This window comes from Propithecus coquereli, unplaced genomic scaffold (assembly GCF_000956105.1).
Source record: "Propithecus coquereli isolate 6110/MARCELLA unplaced genomic scaffold, Pcoq_1.0 Scaffold490, whole genome shotgun sequence".
NCBI classification, from domain to species: domain Eukaryota; kingdom Metazoa; phylum Chordata; class Mammalia; order Primates; family Indriidae; genus Propithecus; species Propithecus coquereli.
Window position 1 is genome coordinate 150,229 of NW_012150730.1, and position 16,222 is coordinate 166,450.

At 53.8% G+C, this 16,222-nt stretch overlaps 1 protein-coding gene across 1 annotated transcript in view; it reads left to right on the forward strand.

Moving 5' to 3' along the window:
* The window catches only part of ZNF135 (zinc finger protein 135), a 132,795-nt gene that overhangs the window by 12,876 nt on the left and 103,697 nt on the right, over positions 1 to 16,222 (forward strand). The window contains 11 exon segments of the mRNA XM_012655863.1: positions 456 to 605; positions 3,266 to 3,372; positions 3,459 to 3,532; positions 3,904 to 4,057; positions 4,237 to 4,364; positions 4,457 to 4,532; positions 8,167 to 8,482; positions 9,089 to 9,203; positions 10,567 to 10,662; positions 13,767 to 14,006; positions 14,009 to 15,169. Of these exon segments, the coding sequence (XP_012511317.1) occupies positions 456 to 605; positions 3,266 to 3,372; positions 3,459 to 3,532; positions 3,904 to 4,057; positions 4,237 to 4,364; positions 4,457 to 4,532; positions 8,167 to 8,482; positions 9,089 to 9,203; positions 10,567 to 10,662; positions 13,767 to 14,006; positions 14,009 to 15,169 (2,617 nt within the window).

Genomic DNA, 16,222 nt, shown 5'->3' on the forward strand with positions numbered 1-16,222 from the left:
CTGACCCCCACCGACGTGCAACTCCAGCTCTGGCATCGAGGACGCGGTCGCCGCAGCTGCCCGTGCAGCGCGTGCGGGAAAATGCAAGTTCCCCACCACACACAGAGGAACGAACACTGGGCCGTGCTGGCTTGGAGCGCTCAACGAAATTGTCACAAAATGGATGGAACAAACGCCAGAAGATAGTTGTGAGGCACAAGAGACGTGCCTCGGCACTTTCCCGAGGCAGAGACAGCAGGTGCGAAGCAGCCCTGACTGCTTTAGAACTGCCTCAGCTTGGGCTGGTCTGAGACTTGCTTTGGTCTCCCTCTCGGTTTGGGGTGCGGTTTTTCTGTGCTGTCCCGGGACTTTTCCGAAACAGCACCACACCTTCCATGACGTGGAAGGTCACGGAAGACATTTATGCCAGTTGCTGGGCTGCAGCCGCGGCATGGGCACCCTGCCCATGCTGACAGCACCGGTGGTCACCGCTGCCGGGTGTGCGGCACCTCGCCATTGCCGGGGGTCACGCCTTAGTGCTGCTCTACGCGGTCACCAAGAAGGGAATCCCGGAAGAGCCGAAGGCCTTCTCTGAGCTCATCCCAGAGGTCAAAGCTGACGACAGCGTACGTTCTGCACCGTGCCAGTGGGCAACAAGAGCGACGAGAACCGCGGGAGGCAGCCCTGAACGACGGTGCCAGGCGCCATGTGTTGGAGTAGAAGTTTCCATCCTGGAGACCTCGGCCAAGGCAGATGGGAAGGTGCAGGAGCTGATCCACATGCTGCAGAACCGCGAGAAGAAGCCCCCCACTTGCCTCCAGGGACTCCAGAAGAAATCCCAGATGCCCGAGAGCTGTTCGAGGTTGATTTTTTTGTGCTGTGGTTTTACACTGTAACAACTAGATGTCAATAAACGTAACTTTTAAGTGGATAACTATTATTTTCCCCAGGCAAGAGGATTCAAATTATTAAAACATTGGCATTTGAGGAAGAGAACAGGAAGGAGCATAGTGTATTTAAAATAAGACCTTTTTTGGGGCGGCCAAGGCGGGAGGATCTCCTGAGGCCAAGAGTTTGAGACCGCCAGCCTAGGCAACACAGCAAAACCCTATCTCTACAAAAAAAATTTTTAAAAAATAGCCAGGCCTGGTGGTGCATGCCTGTAGTCCCAGCTACTTGCGAGGCTGAGGCCGGAAGATCGCTTGCGCCCAGGAGTTGAGGCTGCAGTGAGCTACAATCATGCCACTGCTCTTCAGCCTGGGTGACAAAGCGAGACTCTGTCTCAATAAAATAAAATAAAATGAAATAATCCCTCAATATCAGTAAATAGCCAAGGGTTCAATTTCTCCTTTGTTCCTGCTCTCTTTTTCCTGGCTAGTTGGTTTGTATCAGGACCCTCCAAGGTTCAGCTGCTCTTAAGGAATCTCCCTCCTCCCTCCCCTCTCTCTCCCTGCTCCCATCTCCCCACCTCTCACCCGAGGCTCCGAGGCTCCGCCAGTCTGGATCCCGGGGTCCCACTCACTGCTGGCGCCCTTCCTTGGAAGGATCAGAGCCCAGATCAGTGCCTGGTGGCTCATGGGGGCTGTGGGGATGTTTCTGCGTTTGGAGTGCAGACACAGCCCCGGAATGTCTCAGTTTCTGTGCCCAGCCCAAGTGCGTCACCTGCTCCTCAGATGCCTCTTGATGGCGGCCCTCACTCTGCAGTCAGGGGAATTAAAAATGTCCCTGTTGGCCGGGCGCGGTGGCTCACGCCTGTAATCCTAGCTCTCTGGGAGGCCGAGGCGGGCGGATTGTTTGAGCTTAGGAGTTCGAGACCAGCCTGAGCAAGAGCGAGACCCTGTCTCTACTAAAAATAGAAAGAAATGAATCCAACAACTAAAAATATATAGAAAAAAATCAGCCGGGCATGGTGGCACATGCCTGTAGTCCCAGCTACTCGGGAGGCTGAGGCAGGAGGATCGCTTGAGCCCAGGAGTCTGAGGTTGCTGTGAGCTAGGATGATGCCAGGGCACTCTAGCCTGGGCAACAGAGTAAGACTCTGTCTCAAAAAAAAAAAAAATGCCCCTGTCTACACACATACATATAAACCAACACACGCGCGTCACCTGCTCTTCTCTCCGTGAAACCCCTGCCTGCCCTGATGACAGTCACAGACACTGAGAGAAGCAGGGAGGAGCCAGAAACCACCAGTGGGGTCCCCAGCGGCCAGTAACAGAGAGAAGAGCAAAGAGGAGTCCTGCCTTTGCCCCTCAGATGGTGGCTCCTCTGGTGACTATTTAGAATTCAATGGATGTTTATTGCACAATCAAAACTCGCATTTGGTAAGAAATAAAAACCAATAGTCCAGCCAAACACGCCATCCACATCTTCCCAATTTGAGAGCAGGAAGAATCTTGCACCTTAACTCCCTCCCAGGCTGCGCCAGGCCGCCCGGCCCCAGCTCCCTCCCTCCCTGCTGTCACTCAGCAGTCCCCTTGCTCTTGGTCCTGCCCAGTCGATGGGAGGGCAGCCTCTAGTCTCCAGGTAGGGGAGGGGCAGCAGAAAGCAGAGAGAACAGCTCAAGACAGCCCTTGTCAAGGTGCACCTGACTAGCTGCTTCTCGCTTTTTGCTTGACCTGACGCACCTTCTCCAACATTCCCGATTCGTGTTGACAGGTATCATGGTTTTCCCTCTGGCACGAACACTGCACAAACTAGTGACCCGCATCGCGCAGGTTTGCTGAGCCCTGCTGGTAACAGGCTCCGAGCACCTTGCTCTCACGTCCTCATTTGAGGCCCAGAGAAGAAAGTCTCCTCAGCCAGGTCGCACAGTGAGTGGGCTTAGGGCTGGAGCCTGGACACGAAGCCAGGCACGTCCATTTAAGATTCTTGCTGTTCGCCGGCAGCTCAGTCCCCTCCGGTGACCCCACTTTGGGCGGACTTGTGTGCCGACAGTGGGATGCGAGCCCCGTGCAACTGCCCACCCTTTTGGGGTTTGCGGGCAAGGACGGCACAGCCTTGGGGAACTGGAGTTCGGAGCCCCGGTGGGTAATAGTGACCCAAACTGCGGCACGGGCCCCCGGGCTCTTTTAATGCTCTGCCCTCAGTCTTGAAATTGCCGACCATTTCCGAACAAGGAACCTGGCATTCCATTTTGCACAGAGGCCCCTCGAGGTATGTTTTGGGTCCTAATAACAGTCCCCTGGGAGTGTGCCTTTAGCAATGCCTGTGCCTTGGCTATTTGGTGGCAGGGGGAGGATGGCTTTTAAGGGGCAGCTGCCAAGCAGGCCCGTGTTTGCCATTCCAGTGTCTGAGTGGATCCCGGATGCAGACCTGGGCTCAGAGCCCACCCGGCTCCCGCAGGGTCCGCTACCAGCGCAGAGGCCCAGGCGCTCGGCACCCGCGGCTCGCTGGGTAAGTGCCTGGCTCCTGCAGGAATTCTGAGGGCTGGCAATGGAGTCGGGCCTTGCCGGGCGTTAACCCCCACCCCGAACCCATAGATTTCGCCAGTGGATGGAGTCAGGGACTCTGGTGGTGAACTCCACGCCTCCCCCAGAAACTGTGTGCACCATCTGTGGGCACTGAGATCTGGGCACCCTCTAGGGCCCCCGAGAACAGCCACTCACAGGGTTCCACCCCACAACCAGGGTCTCGGCCTCTCCGCCTGAACGGGCTGGCCGAGGCGGACAGACTAGGGTGCTACAGCAAGGGGTCACCCAGAAGGCCAGCCAGGTGAGGACAAGGCCGCTGGGCTGTGGGTGCACGGCCCAAACATGTGCCCATTTATCTTAAAGAAGGACGGGGGAGGAGGATGCAGGGCTGTGCTGAGCAGAGGAAGCGCATGGACTTGGCTCAGGCAGGGGGATCCCCCATGCCCTGGGGCGCGGGCAGGGAGAAGCCCAGCCCTGTCCCCTCCCAGGTCACCTGTCTCCCTCCCCTCCCCAGGCTCCTGGGCCCACTTGCCTCTGAAGCCCAGTATCCGGGATGAGCCAGAGGACGCCACGCGGCCCTCCTCAGACCAGCAGGCAGTGATGCTCGGAGCAGCAGGCCCCAAAACACAGTGGCCGCCTCCTTTCATCTCTCACGCAAGTCGGAGGAGGTGCCGCCGCAGAGGCTGCTGCAGGGGTCTCGGGAGGGGCCCGGGCGCCCCGCAGAGGGCGGCCCTTCAAGTGCGTCCACCGCGGGAGGGTCTTCACCTGGGTCACCCACTTCGTGGAGCACCAAAGCCCTACGGCGAGGAGGCCCTGCCCGTGCCTGAGTGCGGTAAGGCCTGCACAGCTCCGTCCTCGCCGAGCGTCGCAAGATCCACCTGCTGGAGCTGCCCGGGAAGAAAGCCCCCCAGAGCAAGGGGGACCACGTCGGGGGGGGGGGGGCCCAGCCACGCAAGGCCCCAAGAAGCCCTTCTAGTGCGGCATCTGCGGGAAGGCCTTCCCCTGGAGGGTCCACCTCATCGACCACCAGAAGCTCCACGCTGCCCAAGACCACGTGTGACCGCCAGGCCCCAAGTCCCTTGGAAAGATCCTGGACAAACGCTCGGCTGCCGCCGCCCAGGACGGGAGGGCCTCGCGCTGGAGGTATCGGATCTCCCACACGGCCCTCAGCTTTTCAGTGCATCCTACACAGCACGTTTGCAAGCGGCTCAAAGAGGAGCTTAATTAATGTCTTATATTCCAGAAGCCTTTTCCGGGGGACCCAGCTTCCCTGTGACCTGGTGGCAGCGTCTGCCGCTGGGTTTTCGTAGCGCTGTTGATATCCTGGAGGCCGGTGAGGGCCAGAGCCGGCCAGGGGCAGCCCCAGCTCCGGAGGAGGATGCGGCTGACCCTGCCGCCCTCCAGCCAGCTCAGCCGGCTTGGAACCTAGCAAATAAACAGGGTTTCCCCTCCTTTTTTTGGTAAAACGCACGTAACATAAAATTCACCATTTTAGTCATTTAAAAATGCACAACGCAGTGGCATTAAGGACATTCCCAACACTGTGCAGCCGCCACCATCAACCAGGCGCAGAAGGTTTTTAACACGCCCTGGTGGCCCCACAGGCACCCACTCCCCACCCCCGCCCTCCAGCCCCTGCCAGCCACTACTCTGCTTCTGCCTCCAAGGATTTCAGGGTCAGGGTTTTTAGGTCCGATCAAAACTGACCAGCACATGTTTTGTTTGACTCACAGAAGAAGTTTTTTTTGGGGGATAGATGCCGACATTTTTTTAAAAAACCATAAAAATCAGGCTTTCCAGTCGGCCTTGGAGAACCAGATGCTCTCCCAAGAGCGGGGCCACCTCTCCTGGCCGGCGGCTGGAGCAGAGAGCAGGCAGCCGGCGTCCACAGCCCCCGCCGCCATCCCCAAGCCCTGGTCCCGGCACTTGTCCTTTTTCAAACGAAAGCCTTGAAGTGTTTTTTTTCTTTTTTTCCTTCCGGCTTCACTTGGAAACACAGTGTTCACTTGACTTTGAATCCATGCAAGCAGAGACCTTCCCTTCGAATCATTGCTAAGTCGCCTTTCAACTCAAAAAGCCTTCGGACCTGCCCAACCCCTCTGCTGCCCTGCGGGGCCTCCGCCCCCCAGGCCCCTCCGCCGCCCTCACCTGTCAGCCGTCACCTCCTTTGCCTTCGCCTCCTTTCCCTTCTCAGAACTGCCCCGCACTGGCCTCTGGACCTGGCTTCTCGGCTCCCTCCGCATCCCCGGCTTTTCCCTGCAGCCCCCACTAGGGGCGTCTGGCTCTGCCCCAGGCCGGGTAGAGACTGCCATCCTCAACGCCCTCCGCCCTGCCTGTTTCCACACTCACTCCTACTGAAGGGCTCTTCCTGTGCCTCAAACAGCCTCCACTGCCACACTTTACCTCGCCCAGCACAGAACCAGCCCTCTAAGGTGGGAAGGCATGAGTGGTGAGTGAGTGAACTGAAGCCCCTGCCAAGACACTATTTTGGGCTGTAGTAACCAGCCAGGAAAGCCTCGCTCGGACCTCTGAGGAGGCAGGGGAGCCACAGAGAGACAGTGCCAGCCCCCTCTTCTCTTTAGGTTCACCCCACCCACTTCCACATGCCTGGCTCCCTGTGCCTTCCGCAGCCAGCATCCCCCCAAAAGCCCCATGCAACCGTCACCACCATTGTCTGCCCTCCAGCCCTTGTCACAGAACAGCTGCTGGCCCAGTCCTGGGAGCTCATGCTCTGGAGAACCAGAGTCTTGCAAGCCACCTTCCTCCCCACCCAGCCAGGGCCTCTAGGGTCAGACGACGGCTGGACGCTGCTAGGCTCTGAAACTCTCAAAATGATTAAAAACAAAAAAAAAAAGGAAGAAATACGTCCATGGAGCTATAACTGCTACGTTATATTTTAAACGTATGTGTTGAACAAATTAACTTTTTAAACACAAAATGCAGTGGGACACAGTTCTGCTATCCATGCTATGGCGACAGAGTTGCTTGAAGCTCCACTGATTTGCAGTGCAACTGCTCGTGGTGGGGGATGCTGTCCCAGGCCAGGCAGAGGCAACTGCTGTTCTAGGAGAGGCACAGAGAAACAAAAAGCAGACAGAACTAAAAGGAAGCTGAGAACGAGCTGAGAGGACCCAGGCATGGTTGGGAGGAAGAAGACTGGAGAGGAGACGGTGGCTCAGACCACAGCGAGGGCAGCAGAGGAGGAGCCCTCAGCTCATCTTACTTGACTGGTAGTGTGTTTACTAAAACCTCTGAAATCCCTGCCAGCTTTTAAAGATCAAGAGATTTCACACAGAAATCCAGATATGTGGTTTCTTTGGAGAAATCCAGACATGGACACTGGACTTACCAGTCCACATGATCCCACTTGGCTGGAGCCAAGCAGCATCTGTCCCTTTAGAAAAGGCCCAGGTCCCTACAGGCACATTACGTTTTAGAGACCTGGCTGAGAAAAACCAAGGATTGGAAGGTTGGAGAAAGGAAACAGAGGGGCAAGTCTGAGAGAGCTGGACAGGGCCACCCGGCCCCACATCAGGGCTGGGGTGTATTCTTGGCAAGTCCAGTGTGGCACCACCAACAGCTCACCAGGACTCTGCCCAGAACTTTTGGGAAAAAGACTGCATCGTGAGTTGTGTGTTCATGTCTTTTGATCAAGTAAATTAGGGAAAAGAAGAAAAGTACACATTTTGTGGATGAAAAAAATCAACAAAAAAATTAAATATTTTGTTGCATTTGGTTTGTGGGTGAGGGATCTGAAAAATGGCATTATATATATTTTAAAGCCTTTTTACTGCAGTAGAGTGAAGAGCAGGCTAGCACTCAGTATGACAATCACAAATGCAGAAGTTTACAGTCTTTAAATATACAGGACATTTTTAAAGAAAGGCCAATAAGCTTGCCTTTGCTTTGTTTACATCAGTGCATTATGATTTTCAGCCACATCTTTTCATAATCACCACTGTTTTAGAGATATGAAATTTACAGTTTTAACTAATTTGTGAACCAGTCAAATCTTTGCAAGTTTCTTTGTGTATAAAGAAAATGTAACCAGCTAAGTTTTTCTTTTAACATGAGAATTTTTATCGTGTTCTCTACCGTTTTCAGAGTCTGAGTTGTTTCAGTCAAAGAAAAACACGCCCTTGTCTTGAAACCTTTTCTTAGCTTCAAATCCAGCTCGAAGGCCCAGACTGATTGGAATCACTCAGTCCTTTTAAAAGGGCAAAAGCACAAGGTCCAGTCTTGGTTTTCTTACATCATCTCCACTCACTTCTCCATGACTGTCTGATGTACACTGGAGAAAAGTAACCCCACCTTAAATGGGGAACGGTGAATGCGCCCACCTCATCTACCGTGTGCTGCTGTACCCGGGCCTGCTCCCAGCAGGCTTTAGTGAATCTCCAAAGTGACAATTCGGTCTGTGCGTGCACATCAGCTTTGAACATTACGCTGCTGTTCAAATGCACAATTTTGACAATTACATAGCCACGTGGTTATAAATGCTAACGTGTCTTGATGTGATGTTTCCTATAACCATGTAATAAATGCAGCCCAGGAACCGTCCATGGCTGGGTCAGAGTGGCAAAATGCAAATCGCTCTTTTGTTTGGGATCTTGGTGACTGTGCTTTAAATCTGTGCGTTCTTTCCATCACTGTTTTGCAACAGTAAAGTTTACAGTGTACTTTCCAACGTGAACGCCATATGCAGTTACGCCGGGGAACTCGGGGCGCTCCCGCAGTCTCCTCTCCGGCCTCTCGGCCCTTGTTCAACCGCGCCAAGGCCCGTCCCACCACGGCCTCCGTGCCCCGCGCCCTCCTCCGCCGCCGAGACCCCCGCCTCTCCCGACCGCCCGGGCGCCAAGGCCCCAGTCAGTCCCCGGCTCCGGAAGAGCGGGGCCGCCGTCCGCAAACCCCTCCGCAGGCCGCGCCGCCGACGTCCCCGCGCCCACAAACCAGGGCCGGAGCCCGAACCCCGAGGCGCCGCGGGGCGGGCACTGAGCCGCCGGAAGTGCGCGCGCGGCCCTCCGGGAGATGCAGTCCGGCGCAGGCGCAGTGGCGGCCGAAGGCGTTCCGGCCTTTGTGTCGCCGTCGGGCGGGTGAGTGAAGCGCGGGAGGCCCGGCCGCGCGGAGGTCCGGGACCTTCCCGGGAGCCCCAGCCGGGGCGGGCCCCAACCCTCGCGCGTCTGTGTCGACCCCTTTCGCTGCTTTGGGCCTGGGGAGTGTCGCCGGGGCTGGGGGGCGGCGCCTGGTGTTGGTCCCCTGGTGTGTGGGTCCCCGAGGGGGCGGGGCCGGGGAACTGGCTTGAGCAACGGGGGCGGGGCCTCCCGCCCGAGGCCCCGCCCACCCGCCCCAGCCAGCGCGCAGGTGCGAGCGAAGGTGCGGGCGTCGGCACCCAGGGCCTGACGCTGAGCAGGCGTTCACTGAGGGAGGGTCCCCCACCCCCGTCCCCGGGAGCAGTCGCCGCCGTGCACACACGCCCCCAGGAGCACCCGCGCCGTACCCACCAAGGCGCCACAGACCCAGCCCTGACCCGAACCCTACCTTGTTTTACGGAAGAGGAAACTGAGGCACCCTGGAAACCATTGTTGCAGCCACTGTGCCCTGTGTGATGGGACACAGCTAGCTCATTCTTCACCTGGCCTGGTGTGGCGGCTGGGGTGAGGCGCTCCTGACCCAGCCTCCCTCGCGCCCTTTGCCCCCAGCAGGAAGTTGACGTTCTGAAGTCACGAGAGGTAACGACAGCTTGGCCCGCCCGGGCCTCCGTGATCGAGGACGCGGGTTCTGGCCTCATGGGCTCTCCAGCCGCCCTGGAAGACGGCGGGCGCTGACCCCTGTCTGGGTGGGTTTTGTGCCGCTCTCACGCCTGCCTGAGGCCGCTGGGTGACTCACCGTTCTGTAGGTCTGAAGCCCAGAGTGAAGGCGCCAGCAGGCCCCGGGCGTCCAAGATGGCGCCGTGAGTGCCCGTCCCAGAGGGCTGTGCGCGCGTCGCGTCGCCGCCTCTTAACTGGACCGGAGCCCCTCCCCCAGGCCGCCAGGAGAACAAGCCTTGGTGGGACACGCGCGTGTCCTCCAGAAGGCCATGGGCTGGGGGTGGTGGCTCACGCCTGCAATCCTAGCACTGTGAAAGGCTGAGGTGGGATCTCTACAGATTATTTAAAAATCCTGCCTGTAGTCCCAGCCACTCAGGAGGCTGAGGCAGGAGGGTCGCTTGAGGCCAGGACTTTGGGGCTGCGGTGAGTTTTGATTGGGCCACTGCATTCCAGTATTAGCATGTCCCAGACCCAATCTGAAAACACCAGAAGCAGGGAAATATGAGATGAGGGAGACATACTGGGTCTAGACACAAACTAGATCCGTGTCTTCCTCCAATGTGTCGAGAGCCCCTCCCTCCTCAACACTTAGCTCTGTACTTTTGTCTTAGTCTGTTTGGGCTGCTGGAACAAAATACCTTAGACTGGGTAATTTATAAACCATATAAATGTATTGCTCACAGTTCTGGATGCTGGAAAGTCCGAGATCAAGGCGTCAGCAAATTCAGTGTCTGGTGAGGGCCCATTCGCCATTAATGGCACCTTATTGCTGCGTCCTCCCAGGTGGAAGGGGCACGTGAGCTCCCTTTTATGAGGGCCCTGATCCCAGTCGTGAGGGTACAGCCCTCATGACAGTCATTTCCCCGAGGCCCCCCCGCTAACACTATCACATTGGGCATTGGGTTCTGACACGAATTTTAGGGGGACACCAACATTCGACCATAGCAGCCTCTTTCTGATTCCATTTCCAGAGAGGTCCCTCTGGAGGGGACGAGACAGCTGCCAGTGTGCCTTTCCTGGGTCCAAAACTAGCAGAAAAGACAGAATCTGTGTCCTAGCCTCCTGGATTGTCTTGGTTTGGCTGCCAGGTCCCCTTCATAGTGGTCATCGTTGCCAGTGGACAGAAGAGGAAGCAGAGCTCTGGTTGGCCATGCCTGGGTCATATGTCCACCCCAGAACTAGGGGTGGGATCAAGGACTGAGAGTGGGAGAAAGGAGTCCTTGAGGAGCATTAGAGGCTGTTACTGTGACAACTGTAGGCACTCGGGACCCCAGCCACTTGGGACCTGGAAGACCAAAGGTGGAGTGGGCAGAGGGATAGGGAGGGTCCTGCGACACAAAAGCTCACTCCACGGGTCTGTCCCTGAGCAGGACGTTGCTTTCCGAAGCCAGACGTCATCTCCCTGCTGGTGCAAGAGGCAGAGCCGTGGGCAGTAGACTCCGGAGTTCCCCAGGGTGTGTGCCCAGGTGAGATGGGAGCCCTGCAGGACTGAGAAGAGCCCGTCCAGGGCTCTAGAAACCTCGCCTCCAGGTTACTGTGTATCCGCTCTCTAATTCTTCATAGCAAGTTGACTCTTCAGTCTTAGTGAAGGCTCACCAAGCACTCGGTTTGCGTGAGTGAGACCAAGTCCCCATCTTCACTGAATTTACAGGTTAGGGAGGGGGAGACAAACAATAAATAGAAAAAATAATAGTAGCAATGAGTGATATGATGAGGAGATGAGATAGAGACTAGGATGGGCATGGGGGGACTTTAGAGAGATGAGGGATATCCTCTCCATGGAGGTGACATGTGACCTGAAGCCTGAGCCATGAAACAGTCTTGAGAGAACAGTTCCAGGCAGAGGAACAGCAAGGACAAAGGCTCTGAGGTGACGCATTCATCAGCTTTTACTGTGTAACAAGCCTCTGACCTCAGTGGTGGAAACCAAAGGATCATTTATGACTCATGCACCTGTGGGTTGGTGGCTCCAGGCTGGGCTCTGCCATGTGCTTGCAGGGTGACTGGTTCTGTTCTTCATGCCCCTTGTCCAGCTCCTGGGATCATCAGGCAACTCTGTAGGAATTGGGGGTGTCCCAGCCCTCGGACAGGCAATTTCCCAGTTTTGAACAGTACCCATCTCCAGGGTCCGAGAGGAATGGCCAGTGTGGAAGGGGGTCACAGTAGGGTCCTTCAGCCTCACTAACAACTTGCCCTTATCCAGGTTTGTTAGCTGCCTGTTGCTCCTGCTGTAACAAATTACAGTTGACCCTTGAACAACATGGGTCTGAACGATGCGGGTCCACTTAAACACGCATCTTCTGCCACCTCTAAGACAGCAAAACCAATCTCTCCTCTTCTTCCTCCTCAGCCAACTCAGTGTGAAGGTGATGATGAAGACCTTTATGATGATCCACTTCCACTTAATGAATAGCGAATAGTAACATTTTCTCTTCCTCATGATGTTTTTAATAACATTTTATTTTTTCTTGCTTAATGTAAGAGCACAGTATATAGACCAGATGCAGTGGCTCACGCCTGTAATCCTAGCACTTTGGGAAGCCAAGGCAGGAGGATTGATTGAGGCTAGAAATTTGAGACCCGCCTGAGCAAGAGTGAGACCCCATCTCTATAAAAAAATAGAAAAATTAGCTGGGTGTAGTGGGTGCTTGTAGCCCCAGCTATTTGGGAGGCTAAGGCAGGAGGATGGTTTGAGCTCAGGAGTTTGAGGTTGCTGTGAGCTATGATGACACCACTGCACTCCAGCCTGGGAGACAAGTGAGACTCTGTCTCAATTAAAAATAAAAAATACAGTATATAATGCATGTAACATACAAAATATGTGTTAATTGACTGTTTATGTTATCAGTGTAGTCAACAATAAGCTATTAGTAATTGAGGTTTTAGGGAGTCAAAAGTTACTTGCAGATTTTCGACTACACAGGAGGTCGGTGCCACTTATCTCTGCACTGTTCAAAGGTCAGCTGTACTACAAAGTTAGTGGCTTAAAGCAAAGGAAATTATTTTACAGTTCTAGAGATCAGAAGTACAAAATAGGTCTCACTGGGCTGTAATTAAGATGTCAGCAGGGGATAGGTTCCTTCTGAAGGCTCTAGAGAAGGATCCATTATTTTGCATTTTCCAGCTTCCAGAGGCTGCCCACATTCCTTGGCTTATGGCCTTGTCCATCTTCACAGTCATCCATGGCTGGTCAAATCTCACATCATATTCACTCTGACTCTGGCCCTTCTGGCTGTCTTCCACATTTAAAAACCCTTGTGATTGATCACATTAGCCTACCCAGGTAATGCACAATAATCTCTCTATCTCAAAGTCAGATGATTAGCTCCTCTAATTTCTTCCTGCCATATAAAGTAACATATTCACAGGTCTGGGGTTTAGGGTTTGGATGTCTTTGGGAGCCACTATTCTGCCTATCATACTTGGCGTCACTTTTTTTTTTTTTTTTTAACTTTTCACTGGAACATAACATAATATGGGTCAGGTGCCCATGTCACACCTCTAGGCCAATCCAGTATCTCGGTGAGGGTGGGATACACTGTGGCCAGGGCTATGCAGAGGGGCCTGGGTACCAAGGCAGTCCTGCCAGGAAGGAGGAGGAAGGAATACATTAGTCTGTTACTATGGTATGTCTACCGAGCTCTTGCTGTGGGCTGGGGATTCAGTGGTGACTGAACCTCCTGGCCTCCGGGGAATCCCAGTTAGTGAGACAGACAAAATTAGGCAGATCAAAGTACTCTGACCCACCACAGGTCACTTAGCATCCTCCTAGTGATGGACATTGCAGCTGTTTCTGGTCTGGGGGAGCAGATGGGTTTCTTTACATCTGGAGTGAGGTAGTACCACAGCAATAAGCCACCAAGAGGAAACTGGGGCTCAGCAGTGGGAGGGCTGGACTGAGCATCCTTCCCACGTGGCAGCCTTTCCTCCACTGTCACCTGGCCATTGCACTGCTCCTTCTAGGCCCAGTGCCTCTGTGGACCTGAGTGCTTCCTCAGCACCCTTTCCCACCCTTCTCTGTGCTTCTCCCTAGACTCCAACCATAGCCCTCATGCCAGCCCGCTATTTTTAGTGGGTTTTTCATTTCTGTCTTCTGTTCCTTTCCTGGTTTGCAAAGCTGCATAGTTTTTTGTTTTTTGTTTTTTGTTTTTGGAGACAGGGTCTCACTCTTTCACCCCAGCTAGAGTGTGGTGGTGTCATCATAGCTCACTGCAAGCTCAAACTCTTGGGCTCAAGTGATCCTCCTGCCTCAGCTTCCTGAGTAGCTGGTACTACAGGTGTGCACCACCACACTTGGCTAATTTTTTTATTCTTTGTAGAGACAGGGTCTCGCTGTGTTGTTTAGGCTGGTCTTGAACTCCCAACCTCAAGCAATCCTCTCATCTTCCCCTCCTAAAGTGCTAGGATTATAGGTGTGAGCCACTGCACCTGGCTGCAAAACTGCATTTTTAAATGGTCAAAGCCACTTGTGCCTTGAACCTTTCAAAATTGTGATCTCTGCACCCACCACAAACTCTTTTCCTCCACAACAGGGATTATTAAGGGACATTTCCATTTTTGTTTCTTTCAGAGTTGGAAACTAGACCCAAAGTCAAACTGTCAGCTCCAAAGCAAGGCATCTCTGAAGAAGAATCGACCAGTGTTGTCCTGGTAGAAATATTCCTATGGGATGGTCTGTTGTACTGCACGGGTGAGGACACCAAGGGCTGCTGGGAATGGAGTCGTGAGTGCCCAGAGAGCTGTGTGGTGCAGGTGGCCTTCACGTCTGAGGACACAGTAACTCAGGAGCAGTGGCAAGGGAATGGGTTTGGGGAAACTTGAGTCAGAGCCTCAATCTCACAACTGAACCAGTGACTCCTAAAAGGCGTGGCCCCCACACATGGGGAATACACAGAAAGATGGAGAAGCCAGACTCAAAGTTGAATGCTCTACAGAAAACCTATGCAAAAGAAAAACTTTACAAATGTAAGGAATGTGGAAAGGCCTTTAGTCACAGCTCAGCACTTGTTGAACACCACCAAACGCACACAGGAGAGAGACCTTATGAATGTCATGAATGTGGAAAAGCCTTCCGAAACAGCTTAGCACTTACCAAACACCAGAGAATCCATACTGGGGAGAAACGCTATAAATGCACTCAGTGTGGGAGGACCTTCAACCAAATTGCCCCGCTGATCCAGCACCAGAGAATTCACACAGGCGAGAAGCCCTACGAATGCAGTGAATGTGGAAAATCTTTCAGTTTTAGGTCCTCCTTTAGTCAGCATGAGCGGACTCACACAGGTGAGAAGCCCTATGAGTGCAGCGAGTGTGGCAAAGCCTTTTGCCAGAGTATCCACCTCACCCAGCACCTGCGAATCCACACGGGGGAGAAACCCTATCAGTGTGGAGAGTGCGGCAAAGCCTTCAGCCACAGCTCGTCTTTAACCAAACATCAGCGAATCCACACTGGGGAGAAACCCTACAAGTGCCACGAGTGTGGAAAAGCCTTCAGCCAGAGCACACCCCTGACCAAGCACCGGAGGATTCACACGGGAGAGAAGCCCTATGGATGCAATGAGTGTGGGAAAACCTTCAGTCGTAGCTCCTCACTCAACCAGCACGAGCGGACTCATACAGGCGAGAAGCCCTATGAGTGCAGTCAGTGTGGGAAGGCCTTCCGGCAGAGCACACACCTCACTCAGCATCAGAGGATCCACACAGGGGAGAAACCCTATGAGTGCAGCGACTGCGGCAAGGCCTTCAGCCACAGCTCATCCCTAACCAAACATCAGCGAATCCACACTGGGGAGAAGCCCTACGAATGTAATGAATGTGGCAGAGCCTTCAGCCAGCTTACTCCCCTCATTCAACACCAGAGGATCCACACAGGAGAGAAGCCATATGAGTGCAGGGACTGTGGGAAGGCCTTTACACACAGCTCCTCCCTTAGCAAGCACCAGAGAACTCACACTGGGTAGACCCACTACAGGTGTGCCGGGGACATGAGGAAGCCTTAAGCCATAGCTCATCTCTTCCTAGACTTGACCCAGGCATACTCACGAGAAACAACACATATTCATACACAAGCCTTCATACACAACACACTCCTCAGGGACCCTCAGAGAGTTTGCAATGATGGAAATGACTTCCATTCCCTGTGCCTTTGAACATAGCCCCCTTCCCACACCCTGTGTGACCCAGCCATGAACTCTGCCCATTCTCAGTGCCAGCCCACCTAGGGCTTCCCCTTGCCCTCCAGATATCCTATGTCCTTTTGAGTCCCAGCTCAGCAGCCTGTGGTCTGTACTTTCAAGACTCCCAACTCCACTGGAGAGATCTGGGCCACCTGCTTGTGCCTCCCATCAGCTGCATCTTTCTTGATGGTCCAAGTCACTGCACCTTTGTATGGGAGTTGAGACCTTCAGGACAGACCCACTGTCTCTGATGCCTGAACCAGCCCAGCCTCCCCTGAGATTAACCAGTGGGAGTAGTTAGCTGTATTTTTGTTTCTCTCTTGAATAAGTCATCCATTTGTGTTCCTTAGCACTGTTGGCCTATAAAGAGACATAAAAGATTTCAAGAGTTTTGCAGGGCTTTGCCTTGAAGGAATATGTGAACGTGTTAGTTTACAGATCAAAAGCTGCCTCACCTCAGGAGGGCATCTCACAGATCCAGGAGAGTTTTGCATGGTGACACTGTCTCAGACCTGAAGGCTGCTTGAGCTTGATGCCTCTGTAAGACAAGGCTCTGTGTGTGGTCACAGGTTGAGAACTGATCAAAGAATACCCACCCGACAGACACCTGCAGCTAGAGACAGTTGGCCTAACGGACAGTTCCTGCTTCACTCCTGACTACTTGTCTCAATCAACAAAAAACTAGATATAGAGGCTCTATATTTCTGTTTAGCCTTTCTGCCTAGTGATAATTTTATCTTAGGACTTAGAAGTTTATCTTAGAAAGATTTTGTAACCGTTTGCTCCTGTAGATAGAGTTAATTAAGGGATCTCTAGAAGCTTTTGGGGAGACTTTAAACCTAAACGAACT